This window comes from Camelus dromedarius, chromosome 4, assembly GCF_036321535.1.
Source record: "Camelus dromedarius isolate mCamDro1 chromosome 4, mCamDro1.pat, whole genome shotgun sequence".
In the NCBI taxonomy this organism is placed as follows: Eukaryota; Metazoa; Chordata; class Mammalia; order Artiodactyla; family Camelidae; genus Camelus; species Camelus dromedarius.
The window spans coordinates 17,748,460-17,761,501 of record NC_087439.1 but is presented as its reverse complement, the minus strand read 5'-3'; the positions used below and the strand labels follow the sequence as shown (position 1 = coordinate 17,761,501).

The 13,042-nt window shown below is 42.7% G+C and overlaps 1 protein-coding gene across 3 annotated transcripts in view; it reads left to right on the top strand.

The window, feature by feature from the left end:
• The window catches only part of TMEM163 (transmembrane protein 163), a 320,028-nt gene that overhangs the window by 93,161 nt on the left and 213,825 nt on the right, over window positions 1-13,042 (top strand). For 2 of the 3 annotated variants that reach the window (XM_064484725.1, XM_064484726.1), the window contains exon 3: window positions 3,995-4,060. The exons of the other annotated variant lie outside the window; for it this stretch is intronic. In XM_064484725.1, the coding sequence (XP_064340795.1) occupies window positions 4,041-4,060 (20 nt within the window). In that variant the 5' untranslated portion in view covers window positions 3,995-4,040. The remainder of the gene's footprint in view (window positions 1-3,994; window positions 4,061-13,042) is intronic. 3 annotated transcript variants of the gene reach the window in all.

Here is a 13,042-nt window from a genome sequence, read left to right as displayed (position 1 = left end):
CAGTTGGAGGACCTGTCCTTTGGAAAGGCTCTCCTGACCCTTGGCTGTCTGGTTCACCCCCACATTTTCCTACATTAGGTTACTTTTCACATGGTGATATCAGTGCTAGTTTACTTCTCTGTTCTGCACCAGACTCTAAGGACTTTAACAGGTAAGGACTGTTTTAATTTATCATTGCATTTCTAGCATCTGGCACGGTCCCTGGCAAAGCAGGAGCTCGATGTACATTTTCTGTATTTTGATGAATAAATATGATCTCCACCTTTACTCAGTTTGTAATGTGTTAAGGGTGAAAAGATACAAATATGTGAAAGGTTAATCCCAACATCAAATGTAAATTTTTGGCAAAGAATGAGCACCAGAGGCAGCAGCGGATGGTGACTCAAGCCCTGGGAAAGGGTTAGGAGACTTGGTTGGAGTGCCCAGGCTGCTCTTGGGCATCCTGTGAGACTCTGAGACAGTGACCTGACCCCTGCGAGCAGAAGTCCCCATGACTGTAGAAGATGGGGACAATAGTGCCAGGCTACATGCAAATGCTTCGTCAACACATTGCTGATTAAGTATTAGACGTGGGATAGCTTGTCAGTTCTAGAGAAACACAGAAAGAGAAGAAATCAGGCCTCTGTGGTTCCATCAGGCTTTCTGGAAGAGGCAGTCTTGAGCCGAGCTCTGAGAGAATGGACAGAAGTTAGGCACATGGAGAGGAAGCTGGAATATTTCAGGGAGGATAGCAACTTGAGAAGAAAAAGTTGAAAGGAAACAAAGAGACAGGAAAGAGTCACATTTCTTTACTTTATTGTCCACAAAGAGGAATGAAAAGAAAAAGGCTCACTGGCTTGTGAAAGCTGGCATTTTATTTCATCTATCAACTTTGAGGGAAAGCAGGGAAAACACCACCCAGAGGCTATGAAAGAAAAGCTGTGGGATGGAGGGGTCTGCCCAAACCTGGAGAAAACTGAGACTCTTCATTAATTAATTTCATTGAAATTACTTTTTTAAAAATAGCGTCCTATTGAGTTTAAAACAAACCAAAAGCAGTAGGTGTGAAGATAGTTAAGCTAATAACCAAATGTTCTTATTACTTTGAAGTTTAATTTAGCTGTTTAAATGAATTTTAATGTTCTAAATTCACAACTCAGTAAAAAGGTTTTTAGAAAAATAAAACACTGGCACCTAGTTTTTTAGTGATCAGCTTTGAAGAATCAGAAGTGACATAAAAGCAACAATATTTTTATTATTGCTTAACTGTATTTTCCAATTTTTTTTAATAATGTGGTATTACTTCAGGAACTTTAAATGTTCTAAAATAAAAATGAAAGCAAGTTAGAATAACCACTGAATTTTCTGAGCCCATGATCTCCCTCCTCTCTTATTTGGCGTCTACAGGGCAATAGCCTAAGATAAGGGTCAATGATGGAAAGCAATCGTGATTGGAACTGTGGGTCCTTTCGCACATATTTTTGTACATTTTTGTACTCTGTCTACGTTTTTGTGATGCTTAAACTCTCAGAGTAACGGTAAAGCTAGAAAGTGCCTCTTTTGTAGTTAACCTTTGGCTAGTGCCAGTGACTGAGTGACAGATCCTGTTACTAATGGATGTTGTCCTCTAGCGGAAAGTCACGGGTCCACACACAACTGGGGCAGCTACTTGGGCACAGTGCAATTTTCAAACCACTCTATCTGTAATGCACTAGTGATGACCCCTCCCGCCACCCCCATTTTGTCAAACCTGGTTATGGTAGAAATAATGGTCTCCCTAAAGATGTCCCTGTCCTAATCCCCAGAACCCGTGAATAAGTTGCTTACATGGCAAAAGGGACCTTGCAGATGTCATTAAATTAAATTGCGATAGTGAGTTACCTGGGATTATCAAACTGGGCTCAGTGTAATCACAAGGGTCTTTATGAATAGGGAGGGAGAGGGGTCAGTGTGGAGAGGGCAATGTGAAGATGGATGCAGAGAGAGTTCAAGATGCTATGCTATTGGCTTTGAAGATGGATGAAGGGGCCATAAATGCAGGCAGCTTCTAAAAACTGGAAAAGGCAAAGGAAACAGATTTTCCTCCAGAATCTCCAGAAGGATCTCTGCCTGGTGACACCTGGATTTTAGCCCAGCAAGAACCATCTTGGATTCCTGACCCTCAAAACTGGAAGATAAAAGTTTGTGTTGTTTTAAGTGGCCAGGTTAGTGGTAGTCTGTTATAGAAGGGATAGGAAACTGATGGGCTGGTCTTGAGAAAAGAAAAAGCACCCAGGAATAGTGTGAACAGGAGTCTTCAAAGTCATTGCACTTTGAACATGCCTGTGAAAGAAGGGAGGTGTTACTCTTTCTGGCCCAACACAGGCATCAACAAAGCTGGCATCCTTAGCAAAAGCACGGGACGGTGAGCGCTGTTACTTGGCTGAGGGGAACACAGACTATCCTGGGAAGGGGTAACTTTGTTTTTTAAAGAAACACCTTTTTCCAGAGACAATATATATGCTTTGTAGAAAACTTGAAGAATATAGAAAAACAGGGAATAAAAATTATCCATAACGCAACAACTCAGAAAACCACTATTTTAGCATATTTTTCTAACAAGTTTTACAGTTGGTACTATTAAGGAGTATGAGCAAGTTTGAATCATTTTTTATTTAAGATTGTGTCATAAGCATTTCCCACATCACTATAAATCGTCTGAAAATGTTGCTTTTAATGATGATGCCATACTCAACCAGTTTTCATGTTCTAAATTGGCTTACTGTTATTGAGCATTTAAGCTGTTTGGGGTTTCCAGGATAATGAATAACAGTGCAGTGAATATTTCTGTGTAATAATTTTCAGCTGAATTTTGGATTATTTCCTTAAGATAGCTATCCAAAGGTGGAATAACTGGCTTACAGGTTGTGGATAGTTTCAAGATGTATGAAATTTATTGAAAAAAAATTATTTTCCATTAGGTTGGTACTAATTTCCTCTTACAGTACTTTATACTGGATGAGAAATATGCATGTAGTAATCTTAAATCAGTGGCTTTCAAATATATTTTATTGACTCATCCTAAAAAATACACTGTGTATCATAACTCAGCACACACACAGACACACACACGGAAACAAAGCTTTTTCTTTCAACATAAGATGCGTTGCTACTATGATGTCATGTTCTCTGTCATCTTCTATATTTTTAAATGCTAGTTTTGATTCATAAACTGATTTCAGGACCTATGGATGGACCATGACCCAGTCTGAAAAACACTGCTTTAGATCCTGGTGGTAGATCTGAGTGCAATTCAGATTTGCATCTGGGAGGATCACAGGAACTACCCCTTCTAAAATATCTCAAACCTCAAGTTTCCTGCCATTTTAAGAAGTGTGCTTATATGATGAAGTGATCATGGCACTAGATAAAAACAATATCTGCACTGAACAGCTGACCAAGCTTTGAAAAACCTGAATGTGGCTCTGCTCAAAACCTAAATGTCATCCCCATTCGTTCCACATTGTAGGTGCTTGTTCATTCACGAAATTATCACAGGTACACGCCTTGTGATGTCTACGCGTTTAATAATGGAAAATGAAGTGACAACAGCAGATCCTTAAAATTCTGAATTCTGTGAGATTTTGATGCAAGTTACACCTTTGGTGCTATGAACACTTTTGTGTGTCTGTGAGTTCTTCTAGCTGGGCTTTAAAAAAGATTTCCATTTCCCAGCTCACATCTGGAAAAGCGAATGAACAAGTAGTGGGCTTTTAAAAATAGAAAAAAGGACAGAGAAGAAAGTATTTTAGATAGGTGTTAGATTAATTTTCTGGATGCAGGTCTAAGAGAAATTCCTTCTCATGTGTTAAATGCTACCAATGTGATGAAATTATTTTTAAATCTATCAGCAAATATATCTAAAAATATACTCTAGGCCATTCAGCTCTAAATTTTATGAGAGACTGAAATGCCAAAACGTTTCATGAAACATAGTTTTGGTTGTCATTTTCTCTCTTTCTCTCTCTTTTATCAGCTGGCAGAGAGCACTAGAGGAAAGACAACAATGATGAAACAGCTGAATGTCAAAGATCGCAAAAAGGTGCTTCAAAAATTATATTACTATTAATTTATTTATTTATTTATTTATTTATTTATTTATTTATTTATTTATTTATTTATTGTTTTTTAAATGTTTATTAAGTACCTACTCATCTCTGGGATGATTGTGTGAACACAACAGGAGCTTAGATTCAGAGCTGCCATCAGGCAAAAAAATACGGTGGGCATCAGGGTCTGAACGTAAGGTCAAAAGCAGAGTGTGGCACAGGAGAAGTATAGGAAAAGTGCGAGAGGATTTCAGAGGACTGAGGATTGACTTCTCGGCAGAGGGACCCATGATGGCTTCCTGAACTTTGTAGAAACTCTCTTTGATCTTTACTTCCTCAGGCTCCCGCTGCCATTTGTACAGATTTATAATAGGGCAAAGTGGCAAATAAAACATGGATTTTGTGGAGACAGAAAAGTCTTGGGTTAAAACCTTTGCTCTCACTAGCTGTGTATACATGAGCCTCAGCTTCCTCACCTGTAAGATGGAGATAATTCTTACTTCATAGGGTTTTGAGGATCCACTGAGAGTCTAGATTTGTGCCTGGCACATAGTAGAGTCTCAGTAAATGTTTTCCTCCTGTGTCAGGAGAATGGCTCCGTGACTCCATTGTTAGCATATGGGGTCCCACAGCTGGGGGACCCTGAAAGGTGGTTGCTCAGGTGTTAAGTTTTATAGATGGCATACTTTTAAGAAAAGCAGGACAGTTAAAAACAGTGAGAGGTTGCTTCGGTCAGTTTTCTCCTATAACTTTCTCTATGAGGAAATTGCGTGTTATCTTCTATCTTCTTAACACTCATTGATGGCGGCGACAATGGAGGATTTCCATAGCTGGAACTGGAGCTCTGCGTGGAGAAGAAGCTCTGACTCTCCTGCCCAGTATTACCTTTTATTTTTGATTCATTTTTCCTTTAAAAAAATTCAAAGCACTTCACAGACATTGTCCTTATTAATTTTCACAGTCCCTTCATGTCAGAAATAGACAAAACAATCTTAGATCCCCTGTCTGGGCAGATTTAGGAGAATAGACAGAGATAGGGGAAAAGAAGGGCTTTGGCCAGAGGACCCACCCAGATGCAGAAGAAGTCTGGTTGAAAGCTGACATTTGTTATTCTAAATCACCATCTCACATGTGACCCTGCCGTTAACCACAAGTCCCTCAAGGGTTTGAGATCCTGAGACCAGAATTTGTTTGTTAAACACTCACAGGGCACCACTTGTGTGCCAGGAGCTGTTCTAAGTGCTTTCCAGATAAAATCCAGTTAGTATTCGTAGCAAGCCTATGAAGTAGGTATGATTATTATTCCCATTTTCTGATGAGGAAACTGAGGAGCTGAGATATAAATGACTTGCCCAAGTGAACCAGGGTTTGAAGACTATACATTGGGCTCCACGGTCTTAACCTTACTCTCTGTTGCCTCCCATACTATAAAGTAAATGAATCCTTAGCCTTTTCAATTGAAAGACAACCTCCCTAGGATCTTCTATTGTCTGCTGTTTTGGAGCCTGTTTGTTGACATGATGATTTTTGTCAGAGAAGGAACTCAAAAGCCGTGTGTGTGTGTGATATACATAGATGAAGCAGAACAGAAGTTTACACAGTACAACTCAGATGCAAAAAAAAAAAGGTAACCTTATAATCACAAACTAAGCCCATCCTACTTGACCAACCCCTCTTCTTGCTCATGTTAAGGAAGACACTTAAATTGTTTTATAAAATTTAATTCAGTCTCTTCCAGTTTAAAATTGTCAATTGATGAGGAGGGTCCTAATTACCTCCCTGCTCCCCCCCCCAAAATTTAAAAAAATAAAACTGTCAGTTGGGAGTAAAGAGTGGATTCAAATTCATGTTCTGTCTCAGGACTATATCTCCCTTCTCCACTGGCACCTGGGTGTGGTGGGTGGGGGCCCTTTGCGTTTCCTCTGCCTCGAGGAGATGGCCCTCATCCTGTGGGGTCTCTGGGCTATCTCTACCCATGATGCTGAGGAGTGATGGGTCCTGGCTGGAATTTTGGGTGTCACTGCTAAAGGTGAAGAGCCCTGCTACAGCCTTTAGTCACAAGGCCTTGTGCTTTGTGGTCTCCTCTTTGTGATGCCCAGTTTTCTTAGCACTTCCTCATCTACTACTGCTACTTGTGGGTCCTCCTTAAGCCCTACATGTGGCATGTAGACTGGGGTCACTAGGACCACTAACTCCACTTGAATGAAGCTGCTCCATGACTCCTCAGAGGCATCAAATGAAGGGCCATTGCCCAGTGTGGGACTTCTTTGAGTGCCCTGACATAGAACCCCAGTGTTCTCAGATTTCTCAAAATGTAACACTGGGCTCCTTCTAACGCTTCTGGAAGTTTCCACCCTACAAAACAATCCAGGACATTTGCATCTGACCTTTTGCCCCATCTCCAGTTCCCCTTTCAAATGTTTTTCCCTTATCCAAGTTCTTCCCTTCTCTATAATCCAAGCTTCATTTCTTATTTAAAGGGAAAGTTTCAGAATTTAGATAATACTTTTTTCACTCAACAAAAACCCATCTTTCAAGATTATTCTCTTCAATGTAGATTTCGAATCAACTTGAAACTTAAAGTTGAGCTCTGATTTCTTTGATCCCAGTGGTGTCCACCTTCTGTCGGAACCATTGAAGAATTGTTGAAGCAATGGTTGGGAGTCGCCCACCAACATGATTTCCCAGAATAGCATTCCTTGATTCAGGTACCAGTATTAGAGAATAATGAGATTTCGATTTCCAAATCTTACTTCTGGACTACTGTAGTAGTAGGAGACTGAGATTACGGGTAAATACACCTGAATGGGCTCTTTTAAAAACTGCACTGTAAGCTATCGTCATGGCCCTGTTTCCATCTTTCTTCTCTACTGCAGTCTGTCCTCTACCTCCACTAACAAAAATACTTTTTGTTCCTTCTCTGTTTTAAATCCGTTCACTTTCTGTCACCTTCAGGAACAAGTTGAATTGCTATTGTGATCTGGGCTTAGCCCAAAACCTCAGCTTGGTTTGGTGGCCTCCTTTCCACAGCGCCTCCCCCAGTGTATCCTCGGCTGCTGAATTCCCTGGAGTCCGTCCGTCCTCAGCCTCCTGCAGTCACAACAGCAAACAAGGCCCCTGCTGCCAACCTCCTGAATGCCTTTCATCCTGCTCCTTCACCTGGCTGCTTGGCTTGTCTTTTAAGACCTAGCTCAAGTGGCACCACCCCCAGGGAGCTTATTTAGAGCTTCGACGTACTTTTGAGTTTGATGTATCTCTTCTGAGCTACGTGAGGCCTCACTACCCTAGTACGTATCAAGTTGTGTTTTAATTGTCTATTTATCTATTTCTTTCTACCACCACTCTCCCATAGACACACACACACACACACACACACACACACACACATGAGATCATGAATTCTAGAAGGCCACAGCTTGTGTTTTTTATCTCTGTATCCTCAGAATCTAGCACAAGTGTCTGGGACACATTAGATGCTCAGAACTTTTTTATTACTGGGAAAAAGAAAGGAAGGGAGGAAGAGGGAATTTAGGGCACATCCAGGATTCCAGAGAAGTAAGCATTAGGCTTGAAGATGTTCTATTTATTGGCACTAACACATCGGCTAGGATGACAAACACTGACTGCTGAGGCATCGGCGTTTGTGCCCCACTTGAGTTGCAACTCCTACATGTTTTATTTTGCTTTTGGGTCGTAGTACCTAGCGCTTTTGAACAAGAGTTCGATGCCTATTTGTGAATTGACTTGTCCAACTTTGTGTTTTGCCTCCCAGGACACAGGCAATGAGGACCTCTTGTCAACTGTGTTAGTGGGGCCCCCATCTTACAGGCCCGTGTTCATGTTCATTCCCTATGGTACCCATGGCCTCTTGAGGTTAAATGGAAATCCAAGAATCCCCAAAGCTCCCAGTTTTCTCAGTAACTGTCAGTTGATACTACCAGCTAGAGGGTCCCCTTGACAAGCTTTTGGCACAACAAGCTTTACCACCCCACACCCCTCCTCCAGTCTCTCAGGAATATAGCACATAAAATCACCAGAAGTAGTAGGTAAAACTTCTTTACAAGCCCCGTGGAGGAAAATGGACCATGTCTCCATTAAACTTCACAGCAGCCATAACTTGGATCAAGACCTCTGCTCCTAAGTTGTCCCAACTGTTTTTTCCCAGGATAGCTTATCACTGCAACCATTCTACACTTTAAATGATGTCTTGTGTAGAATTGTGTGCAGTTTCACAGGATATAACTAGTATTTCAGGCTTTTCCAGTATGTAGGTGGGAAATGAAGTTCTGTTTGCTCTTGATGCCCAAATTAAGATCTGAGCTATCAGCAGCTCTTACGTTCTGTTTATTTCTGGAAGTCTCTAAAGGTGTGCCTCATGAGTGCTTAGAAACTTGTTTGCCCACGAGATGACCATGCAGCGTCACTGTCTCTTTCTCTTCCATCTGCCACGTTGTCCATCATGGTCTGTCCCCCAGGACAATACTCATTGCTCCCAAAACTTCCTAAAGGAACCTTGCTGAGTATTGCCATTGATAGTGGTGCCCTGTTGCAAACTAACCTCAGGGATGGTTTGGGGAGATTTCAGTGGACCTCCACAGTCCGGTTATAATAAAAATAAGTCCCTGACCAAACTCTGCCACCCTTGCAGACATGCATTACACGGACATCCATTAGCAAGCAGCAGGGGCCAAAATGGTCCCTAAAACCTCTTCCATAATTTTAACAAAGTTCCAGCTCCCTGCCATTAAAGTTGCTCTGATGCCATCCTCACCCAAAAAGTTCACTCGAGGAAGTCTCTCTGACATTCCAGAGGCTGGAAGCAATTAGGGTTAGAGTGGCTGTTGGCAGCCGGAAAAGCCTCTAAAACAATGGCTGGATATGACACCATTTGGAACAACCCTTCCCCAGGGTGCAGGATTCTCACTTCCTGGCTATAAAGGGTGGGAAATGTCTCTAAAATGTCTCTAAAATCCAGCCTACATTTATTAAATACCATTTCTTTTACAAATGAGAATGTATTACTAACCATGAATCATGTTAATTGACAAGTTGCTAATTTCACCACTGAAAAGCAATTTCTGACATTCGCTGTGCCAGTTAGCAAAGCATTGAAGGAAAGACTGATCTCAGAGGCGCTTCATCGTGGCCCTTCTGATGTAAGGCCAGCTGATGACCCTGGAACACTTAATCTTGCTTTGGACAGCTGAGGTGCTCAGAGATGGTGCTTGAACTAACTAGCACGTCTGTAACCGCACCTGGTCAGTGATGGAGTATTTAAAGCAATTTTCAGGCACAGTGGTATGCTCCTGGAGATATCAAGATTTCAAGGAGGTCTCTCCTGCTGTTGCCAAAGTCTGCTTCCGGAACTTCTAGAGCATTCGTGGCCAGAATATGGACACAAATCCTCTCATCTGCTTTAAGACCGCTATGCTGCACTCTGTTACCAGCCTGGAAGCATGTTGCCCAGAAGACCATTACTAGCCTTTATGGTACCTTTGTGCAGATTAGAAAAATATACCCCTTCCTTCCTGTGATGCCGCCTGTGCCGGGAGTGGGCTGCACTTTTGGGCCCACTCACCCCATTGGCCAGGTAGTCTCATGAGGGCCAGAAAAAAGGCCCTGACTCTCCAAGTATAGACTTCCATAAAACCTCTCACAAAAACAGCTCCTTCAGCTTTTCCCTCAGTTCCTCACCTTTTACGAACAGTTGTCTAAGCACATCATCATCTTCAAAACACACACATACGCACATCCTAGTAAAATGTAGAAAAGCGACCACCCATCTCCCTGGGAACAGTCATTCAGGTAAATGCTGGTCTCGGCTTATAGACAGCCAGGAAAGACTGTGCTTTCCCTCCCTCACTGTGCCCTCAGTTTCCCCCAGCCTTTCCAGAAACAAACTAGAAGATTCAGAGACAGACAATTTAGCCTGTGACTATTTGCATGATTAAATTAGAACATAAAAAATTGACTTCGAGTCACTTATCAGTTAGGATGCTTTAATGACAATGAGCAGAAAACCCCAAATGGCTACAACTACTAGGAAAATGTATTATCTCACTGAGCAAGAAGTCTTGAGATAGAACAGGTGGAGGGCTGATTAGTCCATTGGCTCGAATGATGTTGTCAAGCCCCCAGATTCTTCCCATCTTTCCACTTTGCAGTCCATCGTATCAGCTTAGCTCCCTCCCAGTCACAAAATGGCTGCCATGGTTCCAGGCTTCACATACAGACGTGACGATATTTGGCAGAATAAGAGAAACTTTTTGTTTAATGTGCTTTTTTGTTTAATTAGTGGGAAAACGTTTCCCAGAACCCCTTCTTCCCCCAGCACATTTCCCTTCCATCTCTTTCCCAGAACTACTTTACAAGCTCACACCCAAACCAGTGACCAGCATGGAAATGGGACCACCATGACTGGCCTTGGACTATTCACCCCTGGAGCTGAGATCAGGAAGGATGAAGGGTTTTTGTAGATGTACAGGTGTGAGAGATGCATGTGTCTAAGGACTTGAATAGAGTTTAGGGCAGCTGCTGGGGGCACGTACAGGAGGGACTCAGGAGCAGAGCAGGACGCATTGAGGAGTTGGCCTTTACCCCGCCTGTTGCACCTAGGCATTTAATACTCTTTTATAGAAACTATCTGGAAACTGGAGTCTTTAAATCGAAATTGTTTTTTATTCACCATGCCTGTCCACTGTGTGTCTTCTAACAATGCTTAAGCAGAAAAGGATGAGATAGCGTATCTCCTGCTCTCCCATTTCCTCTGCAAGGACTCCGTGAGGCATCAGTGAGGTTATCTGATGAAGCCACTCACAATAGCAGGGCTCAGGCGTTTTTCTCGGGACCCACATGCACAGATTCTTCTGGAAGCCTCACCTGAACCCGAGTAGCAGTTCTCACCCTAGGAGACCCCTCAGACCAGAGGACAGGAATGACTTGTGTATTCCCAGGCCACCCACACACCTCCCTCCTCACCAACTACTGCTGTTAAGGCAACTTCTGAGAGCATGTGCACGTCCCCCCAAAGAGAGTTCCTCACATGTTCCCCAATTAACTTCCTCCCCCAGGCCATTTTCATTTTGAACCCTCTTTAGGCCCTGAACTGTGACTTTGGGTCTTTGCACTTCCCCTCACATCTATTTTAGAATTGAGTGCAGATGTCAAGATCATGACTGCGATGCCTTTCCTGGAGCACTGTTGAAGGTGCTAAAGAAGTGTGTTGCCACATAACCTCTGAGGTCCCCCGAGGAACAGGCAGAGAGGGAATCCACCTCAACAAGGCTGGTCTCAGGGAACAGGGGAGCACAGGTCTCAGTGCTGTGACCGACTATGGACCAGCAGACCAGTAGATATTTTATTTAGTCTTGCCGCTCAGACCTGTTGAGTGGGTATTATCATCCCAGTTTTGTAGCTGTGGAAGCTGAGTCTGAGATTAAGTAACTTGATCAAGGTGGGATTTGAGCCCAGGTGTGCTGGCTCTAAAATCTGTGCTTTTACTGTGCATCATGCCAGGCTCCAGAAGAGGTTAGTGGGGCTAGGGGTCCTCAGGGCGTGGTAGTGAGCTGACTGACCTCCGGTGATAAAAACCCTGACCCTGGGGCTCTGTGGTCCTGCCACAGTTTCACCTTGTCCTTACGGGAGCAGCCGGAAGGATGGGGCAGGGAGTGGGGAAGGTGGGGGGGTGCAGGAGAGGAGACAGCAGATTTTACCCCACACTCTCTGCTCCTTTTGCAAATCAGTATTTGGAGCAGCTGTTTCCTGGGCACTCTCTCTTTGACCTCACATTTTTCAAGAAATTCAGGCCAAATGCAGGCAGGCCGTTAATTCTGAGCCATTTACCAGGTGGGGAGTAGAAAGATGACAGTTCCTCTTAGAATGAGATACTCTGGGAGCTCAAAAGCCGAAATGAATTCCCAAGGGTTTCCCCCTCTTTCTGTCTGAGACAATGGTCTCTTTCCATGTGGAACCGCTGCTGAATAACCTTTCGTGAACCTCCCAACTTGTGTAAGGAAATACATTTCTTTCTGCCCAGACAGCATTTCACTTACCCGAGTACAGAGTAGGCTGGAAGCCTGGTGGCGGTGAGGCGTATCGTACACAAGGCAGTCACAGCGGCCAAGTGCCCATTTCTGTGTTTACACACCAGCTGCCCCAGGCGCCCGCCAGAAAACCAGGCTCCTTGTATCAGCAGATGGCAGAGCCGAGTGGCCGCATAGCCCAGGAGGAGGCACTGACCATCCTCGTGCAAAGTGAAACATCTTGGGCAGAAGGCCTGCGTTTGGGATAGTGATGCTGTTTTCATGGATGGATATTCACCAGGTGAGACTCCCAAGGGACACTGCATTTTCTTTCTCATATTTCCTTATAAAAAAGCAAAATCAACTAATACTTTTTGGGCATTGTGTGACATACAAAATATATCCACCAGCCAGAGTCTGAAAGGAGATATATTAAATGGTTAAGATAGATTATGCATAAGGAGATTATAGGTCATTTTAATTTTTGGTGTGTATTATCTGGTTTTCAGTCTCTAAATTGAGCATGAAATACTTTCCTACTAAAAAAAAGAAAAAAATAGGAATTAATTATTTTATAAACAAAATAAAGAGATAGGAACACAGCCAGTTCACCTCAGATCTCTAATGTAGAAGGGCAGGAGTAAGACCTGGGGCCAAGCTTTGGTTTTGCTGATGGGTGGCCCATTGTTCAATCACATGTTCTTTATATATTATTATTGAAGTATAGTACGTATGGTCAGTTTACAATGTTATGTCAATTTCTGCTGTACAGCATAAGGTTTCAGTCATACATATACATAAATATATTTGTTTTATATTCTTTTTCATTTAAATTACAACAAGATATTGAATATAGTTCCCTGGGCTATATAGTAGAAACTTGTTGTTTATTTTATATATTCTGCAAATCTCAAACTCCCAATTTATCCCTTCCTACCCACTTCCCCTCCTGGT